The sequence below is a fragment of the Lipophrys pholis genome (assembly GCF_963383615.2).
Source record: "Lipophrys pholis genome assembly, chromosome: 22".
NCBI classification, from domain to species: domain Eukaryota; kingdom Metazoa; phylum Chordata; class Actinopteri; order Blenniiformes; family Blenniidae; genus Lipophrys; species Lipophrys pholis.
The window spans coordinates 15,131,850-15,152,763 of NC_137644.1; the positions used below are offsets into that span (position 1 = coordinate 15,131,850).

The following is a 20,914-nucleotide window of genomic DNA, read 5'->3' on the forward strand; positions in this document are numbered from 1 at the left end:
GAATTCTAGTCAAGTGTGGTCAAGAGCCAGCAACCTCATTACAATTGAGTCTGCCCTTCAATCCGTGAGCCCGGCGGCTCACTCAATGTTTTCATGTCCTTGACATGCAGAGGTTCTGTCGCTGAAAACCGGCAACCGCGAGTATCAAGGTATGGGTCACTTGAGAGGACAGATATTCAGAACACATTTTGGTCTTTTCTTTAATATAGAGAAGAAGTAACGGTATGCTAAGTGACTTCAGTATAAAATATAAACCCTGTTGTCTGTTTTTCTGGGGATGTTGGGGAAAAAACTTCAAAAAAACTAACTAAAAACTGCTTTTTTGAGCACATTTTGGCAAAAACAACATAAACATTGAATTGTGTCATTCACAAGCTAATATAAGAGTAATATCTATGAAATGTGTCTGATGCTGCAGAAGATTCATCCTTCATAAACAAAATGAAATGAAAGCAAATATGTCTGCCCACTTTACATTGAACTGTCTTAATCTACGAGAGTTTCCTTTTTCTGATTTATTGGATTTATGGAATGCTTACCCAGGGCTGAGGTCAGAAACTCAATAAAACTCACCTTCAGAGAACAGCATTGTGCAGGAGGGATAGTCGGATGCGATGCTGATGTATTTTAGCTGATGAAATATGGTATTATTTGTTACCTTCAAGTGCAGGATAAGAATCCTTGTGCTGTGAATCAAATACAGAAGAAAACCCAGATTTATATGTTCATATGTGGTTTTATAAAAGCTACAGGAAATCTCTCCAGGGAGCTGCATGGAGCCTGAGAGCTGTGGTTTGCAGACCCCCGAGACTAAAGTGATGGGCTGACCAATTGATGCTGTCATCTCGTGGAGGTTGTGGCTTCTGAATGAGTGTTGAATAAAGATTTGGTCTGTGTAAGCTGCGCACTGACTGACCAGTGTGTATAAAGAGGCTTAAATAACATATCAGTTCACTGATAAGGGCCTAAAAGTAAGAAACTATTAATTGAAACTCCAAATTAGCCTCAACTATACTTTCGCATTTTATCTCAAACACTTGTATTTCAGTCTCTGCCTCTCTCATACACTCGCATACATTCATTAGAGCAAATGGAATTAAGGGGATTGGAGGCATAATCTTCTTCCCCAGTGATGTGCAGGAACCAAGCTGTTAATTTCCCGCCTCGGACTCCAACTCCGCTTGCTTTGAAAAAGGACAGAGTCATTGGCATCCCACGGTGTATGAATGATTTACGGTACTTAAATGTCACATGTGCATGGTCTAAGTAGGCTCCAGTGCCTGTATGAACACTTAAACATGCCTGCGAGTTGCGGGGTTATACGAAAGCAAGAGCATCTAAATGTCTGCGGAAATGTTCATTTCAGTACAAACAGGTGTGGTTGTGGAAGACAGTATTGGGCCTGTGCCTGCAGCAGGCAATATTGGATGTCGCTTAATGTGCAGCGTTCCCTGCTCTCGCTGCTTTATGTTTCTCTGTCTGCTTTTACTCCAGCTCGGTAATGACTCGGGGAAATATGGCGAGAAGTTGACTGCGCGCGCGCGTGTTTGTTGGTTTCCCAGCTGGAGAGGGAAATAACAAAAGATCAAAGTATCAGGTTTGCCCAGGTCACAGGCTTTCTCTCGCATTGCTGTTGTAAACAGACAAACATCTCATATTCCCTCAGCCATGCATTCGTTTCTCTTTGAAATGGATATTCACCCATTTAGATGTACATAGAGAGTAAAGGGACAAGTGAGCAAATGAAAGTACACACACATGCCCGCGTACACGCACGTGCACGTGCACGTGCATGCCGTGCAGAGGCACGTGCAAGTACACAAGTTTGTTTGGCCAGTTGCTTCTCTCTGCCGGCCCAGCTTTGATTTTATTTTTTTTTTCCCCTTTTTTTTCATTTGTTTATCTCAGTCCTCTATGAATAATGCAAATACACCCTGAAGTTTATGAAAGTTTCCGATTGTATTCCCCTGGTGGAACGGGCCAATAACAGTACCCAAATGTCCAAAACATGAACTCTTGCAAAGTTCACTGAGACTTCCGAAAACAACAGAGGAAAACACAATGACAGAAATCTTAAGTCCCCCAATTAGACACCCAACTCCTCAAAATGGAAAGTTTTCAATTGAAGTCACGAAAGTAGTACAGACTCACAGCTAGTGCTCTACCTTTACTCTCCACTTTAAGGTGAATCGATTTTGTTGTGCCGCAGACCAAGTCAAATAATCCTTTCGTGTGTGTGGTTTTAAGTTTTCCTGAAGCAACGGAGCAAAGTCTTGAAACTCAAAGTGCTATTTACCAATGCCTGCAGCGGCGTTTCAGCTTCATGAAAGAAGAGTGATTTCCCAAATCCTGCAAAATAGATCCCTGACCTTTTTTAAATGGCAGAGACAAGTGTAGACGCAGGGTGCAAAGTGGCTTCCGACGACATCCTGAGCGAGTGAAGACAGTGAGTGATGGCACTGGGAAGCATTGAGGTCACACGCGCCTGTCTTGTATCTGCCCACACCCCATGGACGGGTTTTTGCAGCGTTCAGCGATTGTCGGGGGTTTAGTATGTTTGTGTGCGCGTCGTTGTTAAAGGCAGCTGACGCGCCTAACGCTCCGGTCAAGATTGGCAGTCACGTCGCTCCTCAATGAATGCCAATGAGGCGCATGTCCAACGTCTCTGTGTGTGCGTTTGTGATTGCTGGAAAGTCCAGGGTCTTCCCTGGCTGTCCCCCTCTGTCAGGGGAGAAATCAATCTGCCTGTCAGGCATCGAGCACCTTCGGCCTGTTACACTACCTATCAAGAGCAACATGTGTGTAGCCGCTTGTGTTCTGTCACGCTGTCAGCGACTCTGTCTCACCGTCCTCCAATTTGATTGTTGTGCTTTTTTTTTTTTTTGGGCTTTTTTTTTCGGTCTTCCTCTTGGGTCCCTGCCGTCTCTTCTGTCTGTCTCGCTGTGTCAAATCTTCCTTCTACCCTTAATCTGTCATCCATGACACCAATTTGAAAGAAAATGACAACACCTTGCATCACAATCTCGCCTTTTTGTTACCTCTGTCTGTGTGTGTGTGTGTGTGTGTCGTCCCGTCCTCATATTTCCAATTATTCACCGCCTTTTTTCTGCTGCGCTCATGCTACATCATTTTGTTTGGTTTTCTGTCACACGTTGAAACTTCCAGACTGGTTTTCCGGAGCAGTCAACGTTTAGCAAAGTGATCCTGTAAGGAGAGAGTAGGTGTTTAGAGTATTTCCTTGCAAAATGAAAATGCCGGAAAAGTAAGCAAATAGTTATTGGAAATTAAAACTGATTATTAAAAAATCCTTTTTGAAGCAGCGACTACAATATTAAAATTGCACCAATCAGCTGTAACGTCATTGCCAGGTGAAATGAATAATACTCTGCATCTATTTATCATGACACCTGATAGTGGGAGGAATATTTAAAAAAAAAAACATTTTTGTCTCACTTTTAGTATTAGCAGCAGGCAATATGGATAAGTATAATGGGAGGGCCTGACAAGTTTATCTAAGCCTCTCCAAAACTCCAGCTCTTGTGGGAAATTCCCAGTCTGCAGTGGTCAGCATCTATCCAAAATGGTCCAAAGAGGGGAGAGAAAAAAAAAACTGACAACAAGCAGCCAAGTCTCATTGATGCATGTGGTCCCACAGGGTCACCACGTATCAACCCACAAAAGTATTGACGCCAGACACCACAACGCGTATAGGTTTCGTTGTTAGAAGAAAAGTTAGTCCTCCATGGTATTAGACAGTCAAAATGTTATGGCTGATCAGGGTCCATTCATCTGTTGTACTTCATCCAACTTAAAGTCACAGGTCATGGGTTTGGAGCCGATCCCAGATGACTTTGTACAGTTCTGCAGTTCATCATCATTATATAGAGAGATGTACAACCACACACGCTCACGTTGACGCATGAGAAATTTAAAGTGGGTAAAATGAACATCAGATAAATGCTTTCTTGGATTGTGGGAAGACTGATTATCTGGAGGAAAACACAAATGAAGGATATATAAACACCTCATAGAAATGCAAAATGGGGATGAGCGATAACCACTGTATAATCTCACAATTATGACACCTATAAGAACAATCTATTTATTTTCCAGTTTGTCCTTCGCTTAATGTATTCTTTTTTTTTTTTTTTCTTCTCCTCCTTGTCTTATCCAGATCCCCCAGATCAGCTATGCGTCCACGGCCCCCGAGCTGAGTGACAACACCCGCTACGACTTCTTCTCCCGGGTGGTACCGCCGGACTCCTACCAGGCCCAGGCCATGATGGACATCGTCTCAGCGATGGGCTGGAACTACGTGTCCACCCTCGCCTCAGAGGGCAACTACGGCGAGAGCGGCGTGGAGGCCTTCGTCCAGATATCCAGAGAAACGGGTAGGAGCTGCTTTTCCTTTTTTTCGCCATTTACACCTTTATTTTTGTGGATTGTGGAGTTCTCGCTGAAAAATATCACTTCTGCACATGTTGGAGATTTTTGTCGTCTGCAAATTAAAAGTGAGAAATCAACATGGCGAAGTTTTCCCCCGCGAGTAGCTGAGTTCATAGCCCTTTTTCTCTTTGCGGTTTGTCATTCTTCCACCCGACATTTGCTGGGCTTTGACTTCAGTGCAACTCATAACTTAAATGGACTTGACTGAGTAGAGTTGAAAGCTACTACCAGAAGAAAAAACTGTTAGAAGGCAAGTTTGACACTTTTTTATCTTCTGTTGGGTTATAAAAACTATGATGTGATGTTCAAAGTGCACTTTAGTATACGCTACGCGATCAGTGGCTTTGGCCTGCAATTTTAAGAGAGCTATAGCAAGAATAGAGTGAAGCCTGTTGTTTAAATCTCTTGGGAGACTCCAGAGGAAATTCAGTCTTTGAGTAAATTGCAGGCTGTAGATTGCAGACTATGGCAGGTGAACTGAGACAGAGTTATTGCAGCCGGCGTGTGATGGACAAGTGTTGCCAGCGCCTCATCTTACTTTCTAGCAGTTTCCCTTTGCAGCGATGCAGGCTTTCATAGAAGTGCCACCCTTATTTATATATATATGACATGTTTGTGACTACAGTATAGATAATGTCCTTTGGAATTAGCAGAGCATGTTCTGAACGTCTAATTAAAAGTCGACTCTTCGTGGTATCTCTTCGAGGCAAACAGATGGATGACAAATGAGAGGATTATCCAACATGAAGAGCCTTTCTCTGCAACATCCAGAGCCTGGAGCTCCAACAGTTTGATGGTTTCTTGTCCCCTTTCAGCTCGAAATGCCACACTGAAATCAGAGTACACAGGTGGGAGGAGAGGCGCAAGCAGGTGGGATGTTTATTTAGTCAAGGTAGGGAAAGACAAACTCTGCATATTTAGGTGGGGAATGTGTCCCGGAAGAGCATCTGCTGCAGTTGTAACAGTAATGTATGGCTTTGGGTGACTTTATTAATGAGAGTGGAGTCACTTTACTATATACTTTGAAGCCAATAATTGAATCATACTTAAATTCTAGAACAATTTTATCTGTATTACTGGGGAAGCCATTGCATACAGATTAATATAGCTGGATCCAATAAACTGTTCTCTGTCGCTGCTCTACTGTCTGAATTGAGTTTGTAATTTGTTGTGCTTTTCCTGAGTTTTACCTTACTTTTAGGCAAAAACAACTTTGTCTAAGTCACAAACCTGATTTCAAAAAGTTCTGTACAAATTTACATAAAAGAAGATTCAACAGCTGGTTAACATAGCAGCTGTTAAAGACACTTTAAATGAAACATCAGATCATTTCAGTCATGATAACAGCAACATACCTCAAAAAGTTGGAACAGGTCTCTGTTCAGCATAGTGCGATTATGCCACAGTTCTTGTCCTCCTGCTTCATTCGGTGATCCATTCTAGTCTGATGTAGCTGTTCTAATTTTTTGCTTGAACGTTTCTTGTATTGTGCTCCACATGTTTTGGTTTTGGTGGAAAAAGGAGGACAGCAGACGGGCCTCCTGTTTGGCTCTCGGGCTCTTGTACTGTGCACCTGTGCCGTTGTGATGGATTCACTATGTGGTCGAGCATTGTTTTGCTGAAGTGTTCACGGTCTCGCCTGAAAGCGACATTGTCTGGCTGTTAGCACATGTTGTTCTACATTCTACAAATTTGATTGTGTCTGGAATGCATTTGGAACTGGCACTGTACAAGTTGGACCATACTAACCTGAACTACCTTTCCTGGCAAAATGGAGGGGATTTAGAGGTCTTGCTGCGCCACCTTACACGAGTAGAAGAACTCCTGGAGGTGTCTCTTGCATATGCACGAGCCTCCACAGCTTTCTGAATCCATTATTATTATTATTATTATTATTACAGTCCAGGTTTGCTGTTCATGACTCACAATGACCAAGTTATAATGACCACTGTCATATTTGCAAGCCACTTTTACCCCCCCCCCCAAAAAAAAGATCTTTCAATAATGAGCTGTTAGTCAACATCTTTCTTTTTTTTTAATGTTCTTTTTTTTGTCCTTATTACTGCTGTACCTTTTCTGCTGTGATCATTATGAAATGTACTCTAAACTGGGTGAATAGACTTGTTCCTCCAGTAAACAATCAAATACATTTCATAATTTCAGTACTTCATTGGACTGGTGTGTCACAGGAGAAATGAGAGCAAATTGCACTAGTGTGAGAGAGACAGAGAGACAGAGAGAGACAGAGAAAGAGAGAGAGAGAATGAATCACATGTCTGTTTTGATGTGAGGCTTAAAAGCACTGTCCCTGTGGTCCTGAGAGCATCAAGCTCCCTGGATACAGTCTCAAATCAGCTTATGAAATCCGCTAAGTGATGTTGACGGATCAAAATACTGATGGCCTTCCTGTTTATCTCATTTTCTGAAAAGACATCTCGTCAGATGTTGACAAATATTTACAGACTGACAGCGCCGAAGACAAGTGGAAAAAACAAAAATCCGTTTGAAAAAAAGTATCAGCGGAGATCTTCACTATTTTTAATCACTCTCTGCTTATCCCTCACTCCCAGTGTTCCATCTCTTCCCCTGCTTTTGTTTATGTGCTGCTGCAGAGATGACAGCTCGGGGTATCTCCGTCTGTCTGTCCATCGCTGTCTCTGTGTGCGTGTTCAGAACCGGCTCGCCCAGGGCTGAGCGCCGCAGCAGTCAGCACATACTGTAGATGCTTTCTGGGGCGTCAGATCAGAAGGTGTGTGCGTGCCACTGGAAAAAGGGTGCGTGCGTGCGTGCGTGCGTGCGTGCGTGCGTGCGTGCGTGCGTGCGTGCGTGCGTGCGTGCGTGCGTGCGTGCGTGCGTGCGTGCGTGCGTGCGTGTGGTATCATAGGGGGTCAGCATAAAGGCTTACTCTGTCTCTCACAGATGGGTGTGTACAGGACGGCTACATGCTGTGACAGCAGTCAGTCTGCCGTTTACTCTGAAGATGAAGGGACGGCGGAGCAGACAAAAAAGTGATGAAGAAAGGGGATCGAGGAGGGGAGCGGAAAAATGCGACAGATCAGGGAGAGTTCATAGTGTGTGGGTGTGTGTTTGTGTTCCGAATCAAACTGGAGAGTGTGAGGAATTAGAGGGAAGAGGCACAGTACCAGAAGGACGGCATACAGAATGAGAGGCAGCAACAGAATAATAACGGGGATACTAATATAGATGCATGACACTTCCTGCTAAACAACACACACACACACACACACACACACACACACACACACACACACACACACACACACACACACACACACACACACACACACACACACAGACACAGATATTCACCCTCACACAGATGTGTCAGGACGTACTGACACAGGTGGGTGTCTTTTGAGACACTTCCACACACCCAGAGCCACTGGGAATCTCTTAGTGATTATTTTGTGATTGCAGTGTGATGACTGCAGCTTACAAGCCACTCTGCATACTGATACCAAACATCCATATTAATTGGTGTGTAATCATTCAATGATTATTCCTGACTGCGTGCGTCTGAAAGTGAAAGGTAATGTGCAAAGTTTGAGTGTACGCGTGCATATTAATCGACCGAGTTTCTCGGTCGGTGTCCCGTGTTGCGGCGCGACGTGAAAGAGTGCGGCTGTTACTTATAGGAATCTGTTTTATTCTGCCTCGTCGTTTTTTTTTTCTTCCAGTTTTCTTTTCTGCTTCACTTTTACCAAAAGGAGAAAGTTAAATATTTACTCCAATACAGCTTTTGAAACGGAATATGTCCTACTTATGTTTGCTGCTGCACAGCTGCTGTGTCGTGACACTCCCAGGAGGAGTTGAGTCGGAAATTCTGCACAACGAATTTTTCAGCCACACGGCAGTCAGCAAAATGTTTTTTTTTGGTTGTTGTTTGGAAGAAGCTGCTAAAGGGGAAACTGGTAACATCCTTGCGTGTGAGGGTACTGGAATAAAGGAATGCATCACTTTGCTTCAGCCTGACCTCTTGTCGTTCTAATTGACTGTACCGATCAAACAGGACGCATAAAAGGTTGCTTTTGTCATCTGTGTTAGTATTCTGGTGTTTTCGCCAGCCTCCTCGTACACTGCGAACAAGAAAGAAACTGATCTCTCGCTGTTGAAGCGACGGAAGCCATTGACCGTGTGAAAATTAGATTTTCTTCCAGAGCTCTTAGAGAGATTTTGATTCGGCCCCAAATTTATTAAGTGGGTGAAGGTACTTTACAGCTCCCCAGTGGCAAGTGCGCTGGTCAATGGTTGTACTTCAGAGGCATCCCATCTGGGATGTGGAGCGAGGCGGTGCCATTCCCCGTCTCCTTTATTGTTTGCATTAGCAGTTGCAACACTGTTAGATGCCAGATGGCGGCACATTAATGTGTGCAGTGTGAGTCTTGATTGAGTTGAGTAAGTTACTGAGTAAGTTACTGAGTAAGTTACTGTACAGACATTTTCAGGTTTTGCTATTTTTCTGGTATACTGAGCCTTTTGGTCTGCTTCTCCAGATGAAAAATAAGCATTTTAGATTTTATTGTTGATTTTCTATGTAAAATCCTATTCCTCCATGTTACCGTGCTGTTTAAAACTTTTTTTCTCCATGTACTAATACAACTGGGAGGGCCTCCAACAGGCTTCAGACTCATTCTGTGACGGACGACTCCAACCCTAAACATGCAGCTAATATCATTAAGAAGAAAAAGATTGGGTCTTGAAACCACTGCAGGGAGGAGACTGGATCTACACAAAGAGTCAAAAGGGTTTTCTTCTGTAGTTTATTCCACAAGCTTTTTCAAAGAGCTGAACACTAAATATTTCCGCACAGTACTGTATGTGTGTTGTGGAAAGCACTTTGACTCATTCTCTTTGACATGTGTGAAATTAAAAGTGAACATACTCCTACACAGGAATCTAGTGAATTTTCCTTTTCTCTGTCAAATGCAGGAAATAAGTAGATTCTTACAGCTATCACATTGCATGGTGCTTTCTTATATTTATTAAGACGTTTGTAAAGAAATGCAGAGGCTTGTTTGTTTGTTTTTTTAAAGTAAAAGGTTCTATTCGGTGAAAATACAAATAAAAAAGATCCAGTAAAGGGCTCTTTCTCTTTCACGTGATTTACTTCACCAGATTAATGCCACATCCCCAGCTGTTACTATCAATCTTGAAGGGGAATTACAATTTTCCTCGGTGAATGTATTTCACTTATATATCGCTGTTCCACCGCTTGAGCCGTCCCCAAAGTGCACTACCTTATTCATCACATTCACCCATTCACACACACGCCAATGGAGGCGGCTGCCATGCAAGGTGCCGAGTCCATCGAGGACAATTTGGGGTTCAGTGTCTTGCTCAAGGACACATCAACATGTGGACAGATGGGGAGTCAAACCTGCAACCTTCCGATTTATTATCTCAGGCTTTTTGGATAAAGTATTGAAATGAAAGTGGTGTGAAATAATCTAAAAATGAAAATTCAATACAATTTTGAGTTATCAATATACAATAGAAAATCGTGGAATCCTTATTTTCTTCTTCTGTCTTAACATTTTTGAGTGGAACAAGTTTTACTACACTGTTTGTTTGATTTGACTTGTACAAAATATACTATTTACAATCATTTTTCACATCTAAACTATCTTATTGGTGCAGTCAATATTTGATTGATTTTTCGTGCTCCCTTCACCACTAAAACCTTATTTTTCACGTGATTCTGTCTCTGTCCGTCTGATGCATGTTCTTCTTGTGTGTGTGCGTGTGTGTGTGTGTGTGTGTGTGTGTGTGTGTGTGTGTGTGTGTGTGTGTGTGTGTGTGTGTGTGTGTGTGTGTGTGTGTGTGTGTGTGTGTGTGCGCCAGCTTATCTGTTTTACATATTGGAGAAAAGCTCTGAGCTTTGGTTACACATCTTCAAGACAAATAGTTGCTTCATGGCAGTTAATTTATCATGTAGCAGGCATCGAGAACTACGTGGGATTTAGTTGTAAATGTTGTTGCTGAAGCAGATGGAAAGTTTGCAAGTGGGTGGAGAATTGATTCGCCGGAGATCTTGGAGCTGACGCACGAAGCTACTTCTGTACATGCTCATTGTAAAAAAAAAAAAAAAAAAATCTGTTTATTTCACTGGAATCTTTTCAAAAGCTTCATGCGGATGCAGTTCATTCAACCTGGCCTACAAACCAGAAACATATTCACCATGACTGTTGCAGCATATGCAGCCTATGTGTTGTCACCCCGAGCCATGGCTTTCCACTCATGCAGAACTAGTAACAGACACAGTTCAGTGAGCTCGGGCCAAACATGTTTACTCATCATTACTAACTGTTCAGGAACTGGATGCAGAAGTCAACAATTTATTTATTTATTTTTTTTGCCTCGGCGCACATCAAATCAATAAAGCCGGCTAATGAAAGGTTAATTTAAAAAAAAATATGCTAAGGTCAATTCTCAGGAGATTTATTAAGTGAATGGTTTTATGATGTTGATGTTATGATTAGAAGGTAATTGCATTTTTGCATTTGTGATCTATAGCGAACGTCTATAAGTCTTACACATTATACCAATGAGACCACTGCATATCAAACTGTATTCATCCTATTCTGGCACACCTCTGATAATAAAGGATGTGGATCTTAAAAGCCGTGAGACTTTTTTTTAAGAAGTCAAACAGCAACCAAATCTTGATGTGTTGAATAAGACAACATATTTAGTTTTTGTTACGCAAACCAATAGCATGAAAAAAAAAATAACTTATTGATATGATTTTGAAATACAATTAATTTGTTTTTCTTTGACATCTGTTGGTAGCTTTATCTACGGATTTTTATCATTAATGCACAAAGTTCTGCAACGTAAACATCTGTGACTTCCTACTTCTGTATCTCTTATAAACGCTTACTAACCAAACCACCAGAGGGCGCTGCTTTGTATTAACATACGGGCCAAATAATAAAATGATGGCGGTTTGGGAAGGACCTGCAGTGGGAAGCTCTGGAACGTGACATCCTTACTTACACAGTTTATATAAATTCTGTAATCCGAGTCTAATCTCAACACTGCCTCCACGTTTGGTTGTCGGTACTGCAATGTTAGGTCTGCATCAATAAGCTTCCAGGAAACAAGCAAATGTTGTGTTTTGGGCCCTGATTGACAAAATTTGATTTATTTTCTAATGACTTTCGCAGAGAGGCTGCAGACTAAGGTAGACCCTCAGAACATGAGCAAAGTTTTCCAGTTTCACTTGAAAATGTTGTGTAAGTGGGGCCTTAAGACAGCAACAGAGCGACTTCTCAACCCGGCAGTGCTTCATTTATTGCTCATTCGAGGCTCCATGAAACAAGTGCACCAACTTCAGTCTTCTCGCTAAAGGGCATTTTCCTCTTCGCAACCCCACTGTTGACCCTCGCTCTAGAAATGGCAGCATATGGCGCTGGGTCTACAGCCTCCTATATCACGCTGTGTCTGGAGCATATGGATTTCGGCACCATAAAACAAGAGGTGGCGGCGTACTTACCGGAGACTGAAGACATCTTTTAAATCAAGTCACGGTCCTTTCTCCTTCCAGTACCCTTCCTTTCCTTCCAGTGGAATCCAACTGGGATTAAAACCACCGCATCTACATTCAGACACACTGCAGACAGTGAGAGGGGATATATGTGCGTGCAGGACGGGAGGGTAGGCTGCGGTTTAATTCTGTGTGTCGGTGAGGGTGTATGGGAACTGTGCTGGTAAAGGATTGTGAGAGAAATGTGTGCAGACTGAATCCAGCGGCTGGGAGCAGTCACCTCCCTCCTGACACCGGCTGCTCGGCAGAAGCTCTGGAAGGCAGTAATGAAGAAGGGAAGGAAATGAGCAGGACGAAAGGGCTGAGGGAAAATAATTAAACGTTTATCTCCAGATTCATTTAATTAGTTCTCTGGCTCTGCGCTAATCTTCCGCCTTTTTGCTCAGCTTTGCCTCTTTAGTTCGCTTTCAGTCCACTCTGGCCCTCCACAATGGAGGCGGTTCTCGTCATTATACGAGTCTTGCTACTGGCTTATGTCATTTTATTCTGGATTGTGGAATAACACATTAATTGAAACGTACTCCTATGCCTATTATACTCAAAGGTCAGTGGAATACCTAAAACTATTTACTTGACTATTGTGACATTAACATAATGAAGTGAAGAATAGGCATCCAAAAACTAAGTTGAGTAAGAGTAATATACTTCATTAACCCCAATAATATAATTGAGTTATGGAGTGCAAATTCAGAAATTACAAAGTTAAGCATATTGTGTTACATAAAGCAAAGTCCTGTAGTATGTTGAACACTGTATTACATTGTTTTACATAGTTTATGTTAACTTGACCTCTAAAGTCACATTTTCTGAACCCAGCTTTAGATATTAGTTGTTCTCAGTTAGATTTGATTATTCGGAGCATGTTCATTTGAACCTGAATGCTTAATAAAGATTAAGAAAGCTGAAGCCTGGGACCACAATGTAGCTTTCATTGTCTACAAACCTGCTATATTTTTGAATTATTTGTTCAGTAAGACTATTAAAACATGTTGATGAACTGAGAAGTCAGTCTGGTTTTCTGTGTTATAGGGACATCATTATTTTTCACTGCATTTTCTACCCATAGGGAGGAGGCATACCTAAATTAAAATAAAAACCTCTTTTAGTGAACATCCAGAATCATTTTTAGTGTCTCAGAGTAGGGCCAGGTGTCGTCTTTGTTAGAAATAAAACCGTGATCTCGCTGGACTACATTAGTAAAAGTGTCTAAGTCAATCAGACATTTGCTTGAGGAGGCGTCCGTCTGCAGGCCAAATGTATCGGGAGGAAATGACAATGTCATTTGCAAATGGAGGTTTTAAATTTAGTTAAGTTAAATGTGAACTTCTTTATGATATATTAATACTTTGTTGCACTAAAACGAACACACAGATTTAGAGTTGCATTTGGTTATATGTTATAATGCTCTTATCTACTGGTTTGTCCCACTTTAGATCCAATTGTCTGTAGCTCCTGAACTAAAATGTGTTTGACTCCCCCGATCTAAAGCCACTCAAGTCTGATTTCTGTATAATACAATTTGACCTCCCGCTACATACGTACACACACACACACACACACACACACACACACACACACACACACACTCGTTCTCACCAAAACACATAAGAGCGCCTGATAAAGGCAAACAGATGCATTTTGGCAACTCGCTCAAGTGACAACGTTCATCCCTCGGGTCGAATTAGCTCTTTGTTCCTTGTCCTTGATTACATTCCCCTTCTAACTTAAGACTGATACTATTCATCACCAGGCAGACAGACACACACAGGGAGCGCAAACATCAACCCATTCATTTGTAACTAATTACTGCAGCCTTGGTTTCATCTCAAGGTGAAGCTGTCTTTGTTGCCTCGGTCTTGAAACCTTGGTTGCTTGTACACACACGAGGGAAAAAAAACATTTCAAATAAAATCTCATCGAATCCAAGTGAAAAATAGAATCAATCATCAGAGGTTCTTGCAAATGGAAACATGTGAAAATTACGTCATAGGAATAGTTCCTTTCTTCTGAAAAATGTTGCGTTACATTGGAGGTTTTAATTCCTTTATACATGTTCAAATAGGCCTTAGAATATAGTCTGTTTCTTTCCTTTGTGAAAATTACTTGTGATTTTACTCTGATGAAATACATTCTCTGGAAGGGGTCATTAACATCTTTCCACGTCTCCAGGTCCTCTTATTATCTGGTTGATGTTAGCCTTATGTTGAAAATCTCTCACCTGGGTGGAATTGACAATATCTATTAGGCTTTAACAGCCCTCTGTGGAAGGCATTAGTATTGCCAGAGGACATCTAGAAATTGTAATTATTACCCGAGCACCTCTGTGAATTTCATGCCATCCAGCTGAAATAGCCATTTTTAGCAATTTCCCCCGGCCTCTCTAATAAAACACCCAGCAGAAATTACCCAGTCATTCCCGGGGACAACTCTGGGGTTGCCTGCAATGCTTTTTCAACCTGTAAACCTAATTCAGTATTTTCAGCCGCGTCTCGGTGATTGGATGGGAATTGAAAGAATTATTGTAACGCACTTTTGCTGACAAGCTCTACGTTATGTTCTGGATTTTCGGCCCCTATAGCTCCAAACATAAGTTTGTCTTGTTCAATCACAGTCACCCGAGTAACTTTAAGTTACAAGAGCGGCCTGCACGCTCTCGTGCTGCCGGGTGCAGGCCGAGAGGAAATGTGCTCGAGTGCCTCTGTTGTATGTTGATCTGTGCTTCAGTTAGATGCATCGTGTCGGTTTCAGCTCCAGTGGGTTTCTTGACAGAGGTGGGAGCTCCTCATATTCCCTTACGACAGAACAGGCGAGGGTGCTGGATGGACAGGTGTGTGTGTGTGTGTGTGTGTGTGTGTGTGTGTGTGTGTGTGTGTGTGTGTGTGTGTGTGTGTGTGTGTGTGTGTGTGTGTGTGTGTGTGTGTGTGTGTGTGTGTGTGTGTGTGTGTGTGTGTGTGTGTGTGTGTGTGTGTGTGTGTGTGTGTGAGTCTATGGATGTGCAACCTCTGTTCTTTGTCCCTATTTGGCCTCTTCGAATTCATCAAGAGATCGGGGGGAGAGAGAAAAAAAGAAAAACCTCCAAAAACCTCAGGCAGTTGCTGCTAAGCCCCAAAACTAATTTCAGCAATATAACTGCACCAGTCGGTACACATAGGTATGCGTTTATCTGTGTGTTTGCTCAGCTTGTGTCAGGCGCTGGCGACTGTGAGTTCTCACTGGGATTTCGTATATTTGTTTGCGTGTCCATTCCGATGACTTGATGTGTGTGTTCATGCACAGACATATGAGGGGTCAGTGTGTTTCTTCCGTGGCCATGTGCAGCCTTGATGTGTGCTTCCTGTGAGTAGGCAACGGCCCGCTCAACTTAAAAGCACTTTTCAAAGCCTCCTCGCCGTTATGCTCCAGTAGCTTCAGCCGCCACCCCCCCCCCCCCCCTTCCTTTTTTTTCCCCCCTCAATTTTTCATCTGTGTCAGCAGAAAGGCTTTGAGGTTACTGTTAAAATAAATGACAAGAACCAATGTTTGAAGAAGCTTCAGCCTAAAACCTCAAGGTGCTTTGAGACTTTCAACCCTCAAAAATATTTCTCTTTCACATCGGGGATTATTTGGAGGAATAAAACATGGGTGGATTAACAAATTTCCATACATGAAACATGCATTTTTATCATCGACTGTGGTTGATCGTTTAAAATGACGACGTTTTGAAGTGAAAACGGGTCATTTTTGCGTTTCAGAGAATCTTTGTGTTTTCACTGTAATGTTTTGAAAATGATATCCGTTTTTATGGGAATAGCTAAATCCCTGAAAAGGATGTAGTTCACATGTTGGACCACTAGTTTGTGCTGTTGTTTCTTTTTGGAATGAAACCACACAAACATTCACGGAATAATAACCCGGGTGAATGGACACCTCACAACGAAATGAAAGTTTTGCATTTTTACTTGAAAATAATGTCTTGTAAATGGGTCCCAACACTGTTGGCGTGAATTCATTCATAAATTAGATATTATTCTATTCAATAATTCCTTATATAAGAAAACAGTAATGCACAATGCTAAAATCCACAATGGCAGGCTTCAATGAAATAAAAGGACTCAGTTTGAAATGGTATATTATTGTGAAACAAGTGAGTATAGTAAATTTATATTTTCAATTCATGTCTTTGCAAAGTAGGACAAAGTTAAATAAGCAACAGTCACAAAATAAACAGATTTTTCAACTAAAGCATCAAGTATATTATATGGACCTGAAGGATGAAGATGGTGGTGAAGATTTGTTCATTGAGTTACTACTCCCACTCTGTCTGCACCGTCCACAACCACATCTCAGAAAAGTGTTTTATGATCTACGGGGGCGTTCTTATCTTCCTGCACCTTTTGAACTTTTCCTGCAGTGCGATATTCTTCATACCTTGCTGGTTTAATTTGAAATAATCTGACCAAAGACAAATTTGGGGTAATCCTGCTGCTTGCTATTAAGTGCAGAGTGGTATAAATGCAAGGAGAGGACGTATTTAAACCGAGCCTAACTCCAATTAATGTCACTTTCACAAGTTCGAGTGAGCCTCACTTTCTCTTATTTAAAAGCAATCCTCTTTTCTGCATCTGGCAAAAATAAGGAAAACAGTTTTACTATTATACCAACTGCCACCATGATGATTTTAGGGAAGGGCTTATCATAGCTTAGTGGCTTTAAACTTGGGGCATCATTTGGAACAAATTAGATTTACAGTCGGGATCAAAGTGGAATTTAACTTTGATGTTGCGAACCCCTCCTGATCACTTCCAAGCCATTGTGTGCTGATGCATAAATGTTGAGGAATTTGAATTGATGAACACTGAACACACTGCAAAAACAAACAAAAAAAAAAAAGCATGATGTGGCTGTGTTTACTGCCGAATCACACTGAAACATAATCAAATAAAAGAAGTCGGAGGCAAATGCAATTAATTATCTGTACACAACTGATGATTTATAGGATTTAGTCAAATGTGCCCAGCTGCCACCTTGCCACGCGCCATTAGTTAGAGCTGTTTGAGAGCCGGATCAGGGCTTTCCCCAGCTTGATATCTTTATCGCGATTAAATCTTTTCGGGGGGGGGTCTTTGCTTCCTCCCAAAGTACAAAAACACATTTCAATTGACCACACAATGTTTTTGCGCTTTAGTCTCAGAACACCTTTGCGTTTACACTGCAGCATATTTAAAACAATGTCAGGGTATATCCTGGCTTCGCCCATAGCCAGCTTAGCGCCAGTCTGCTGCGACCCTGAGTTAGATAAAATGTTATAAAAGACAAAATCCCATGAATTAGATGACTTTCTATCCATTTCATGGGCTGTTACTTCAAGGATTTAAAGGAGATGTTTAATTATCGGGAGGTTTTACTCACCCACAATGTTAAAGTGGGACAAAACTCTGCAACCCTGAGACTTTGCGCCTGTGTTTACCATGTTATAAACAGCATTTTTATAATTACAAGTGCAACATTGTGCACATCTTAAGAGAAGTCTTTCAACTCTGCACATTGGATTTGAGAAAACACAATATTTTCAATAGGTTCCTTTCAAACAAATGCAGCTATGTTAATACCCAGGTTTTGAGATAAATTCAGAAAATCTTCCAGGTTTAAAAGAGTAATTGCCTCGGACACCCGACAGGCTTTGGTAATCACACATTAATTGGGCCATAAGCTCAAGTCAGCATTTTCAATTGAGATAATTACTCATCATTCCGCACACGATACAGTGAAGTAATCAATAATATATTAAGAATGTAGCGGCATGACCCCGCAGCATGTCCTCTCATCTTACATGCTTTAACAGTGGGCTGGGACGAGAACTACCTGAAAAAATTAAAAGGCAGACATTTGCTCATTAGAAGAGATCATTTTCACTTCAGCTTGATTTTCTAAGGTCCGTGAGAGGAAGCTGGACTGCTGCATATTGTCTTATGAGCAGCTGAATGGGTCAACTCTTAGAAAATCAGCTTGAGAGAATTGATTCCTAAAGGCCTGGGATGTTGCCTTATAGAGAGCTTAGCTAATGCATGACTGAAACTGTATAAGAGAAAACTCAATCCATACTGTTCATGCAGTGAAATTATTAGTCTGACTTATTGAATACACACCTAGTATATTTTCAGTATTGAAATCAAAAGTAGGGGCAAAGGTTAAATTTCCACTCTGCAGTATACTGTACACCTCTATAGTGCATACTCTTTGTATCGTCACGTTAGTTTATGATTGATGTTTGACCCTCTAAAGTGGCTCTTTGACAACTGGAGGTATTAATAGCTGTGTTTCTTATGAATTATGTCTTATTTTACACAGTGCGCGTCACCTTCTTCATTCTGATTAAGCAGTACACATACTTGACACATGCAGTTGCATATGCGACATTTTTGTCAGTGTGCATAAAGTGATGCCATCATCTCGTCTCTAAACATATCTATTTGCACAAAGTACGTAATCTGAACCGAATTAAGACTTTCAATAGGACTTAAACTGGACAAGCGTGGCTTGAGTCGCATGTTTGACTAAAAACGAGCTTAAACTCATCACTCTTCTGCAGATAAACCAGCATCATTTGGTGTAGAATAACTTAAGAGATTAAACCTGTGCTTTGGAGAAGGTCAAGCGTTGCAGACTTCCTCTCCATAGCTTGTTGTTCTTGTTGCACTTACACAGAGCCAGATCAGGTGTGACGCACGCGGCTCTTTATGCACATAAATGAGTCCTGCTGTCTTCCACCTGGCAGACCTGTTGTGTTGACGGTTCGCTGATGAACTTACTGCCTGGGAATAATGTCAACTCCTGCTTTCCTACTAATAAATCAAACTTAGATTACTGCAAACACATGTTCATGGGCATCTTCTCATACCATCCGCCAGTCTTCTTGCTTCCCTCGTACCCACTAATTCACACATCCACACGCAGTCCAGCGGGCTGATGGATGGTGAGCTGGCAGAGGCTTATTAGCTGGGAGTGGATGGAGCAGAATTACAACTCAGTCGGCACCGTGATTGTATTGTTACTTCAACAGCGATCCATGTCGAATCGTTGAAATGTTGGGATGTGGGAAGAGTAATCGATTATCTCCATCTGTCTCTGTTTCCTCCACAGCAACCTGAGTCTTTCAGATTATCTCTTTTTTCTTGTTCTGGATCTGTATTTGCTGAATTGTTTGCCACTGTCTGTCTTTTCCATCCCCATTTTTCTCAGCTAGTTTTAATCAAGAAAAAAATCTGACTTTTTTTTTTACATGAATTTAATTATATATATATATATATATATATACAGTTGCCCCTCTCTTTCATTTGTTTTCTTTCCTATCCTCTTCCAACTTTTGAATGTATAGGGTAACGCACAGATACTTTCAACTGTGCTTGAATCTTTTGCAAAAAATAATTTTATCAGGTTTCCTGTGTCAAATTGTTGATGTTTGATCATGACATAATTAAGAACATTTTAATAAATTATGTCTAACTGTAGCTAGATACACTGCAAGCTTTTTCTTGAAAAAAACCCAACCATATCTCTCCTTATCTTATGCCGTCTAGTTTTGCTTCAAATAGCAAATGATCTCCATCTCCTGCTGTTTAAACTCCTAATGCAATTTGACTTGATGAAAAAGACGTCAGGAGGGTGTCACCTATCAAAGTCCTGCCGTTTTCTTACACTGCCTGCCCTCACATTTACATCTAAATGACGGTCGATGGTGACAGAGGTAACACAAGCCCAATTATGCATCAGAGTTGGCGGCGGAACCAGATAAATGATGGGTAATGGCTCAGGATAGGAGGTATTTCCAATACTCCCCACTTTGACAAACAGAGCTGTGTCTCCATAGTTTGACTCTGACAGCGTAATTTATTCCCAGTCCGCCAGCACGGAACCACGGATTTAAAAGTTTCACCATTTACTCAAGCTTCTTCTATTTTTCACTCCGGAATGAAACTGTTATTATTCAAAAGAGAAATGGGAATTTATGCAGGCTTAGACACGGCCTTATATCTTCACTTACTTCAACTTCTTTACTCCCTTGTGTGTTTTTCTTTCTCCCTTGTTTGTTGCCTTTGTATTGATCATGAGTGCATCTTTTTTCTGGATGAAGCTCAGTGGTTAACACCTCGGCCTCATGGTGAGATGTCCCTGGTTAGGGCTTTTTAGGAGGATGATGTATGTTAAATTTGCATGTTCCCTCTGAATGAGACCATATTGCTGCTTTTGTGTGAATGCAGTGCGGATGGTGGCGTGTCTCTCTGTATTTGCCCTGTGATAGATTGGTAACCTGTCCAAGGTGTACCCTGCTTTAGCCCACAATCAGCTGGGATCGGCACCAGTGCCCCACAACCCCGAGTTAGATTGAAAAGGATTAACGGATTGTTCGAACTTGTGCCAGAATTCATTTGATTCTAATTTCTTCTCATAGCTTTTAATTAAGGGTTCAGAGTAACACGAATCTCATCATTCTTGATTTAGCGAGTGATTTTATCAACACCGGCACTGCGTTCACTTTCGGATAATAATGAGCTAATAGGATAAGTTTATTCAGTCTCGTTTCATCAATTCATATTTTATATGTATGTAAGTAGAGTGCCAGTTCCAAAGTCAGTGCACCACCTCATGGCTCCCAACTACATAACCTTCCTACACTTTCTACTATATTGCTGTTTTTAAATTGGTATGGTGCGTTTAGGTGCCTTAAGAAACTAAAGACCTGAGACATTTTCTTATTGGTGTCTTCAGTATAACCCACTTCGAAATGAATCTGATGCTCCTTTTCACTACACACACACACACACGCGCACACACAAAATAGATTTATATGTCAATAAAGATGACATGATGATACCACATGCTGTGCTATTTCTATGCTTTCGTTAATTGTTCCATCTTGCGACT

The 20,914-nt window shown here is 41.5% G+C and overlaps 1 protein-coding gene across 2 annotated transcripts in view; it reads left to right on the forward strand.

The window, feature by feature from the left end:
- grm8a (glutamate receptor, metabotropic 8a) overlaps nt 1-20,914 on the forward strand; it is a 240,438-nt gene that overhangs the window by 94,165 nt on the left and 125,359 nt on the right. For both annotated transcript variants that reach the window (XM_080492342.1, XM_080492341.1), the window contains exon 3: nt 4,175-4,391. In XM_080492342.1, coding sequence (XP_080348468.1) covers nt 4,175-4,391 — 217 coding nt within the window. The remainder of the gene's footprint in view (nt 1-4,174; nt 4,392-20,914) is intronic.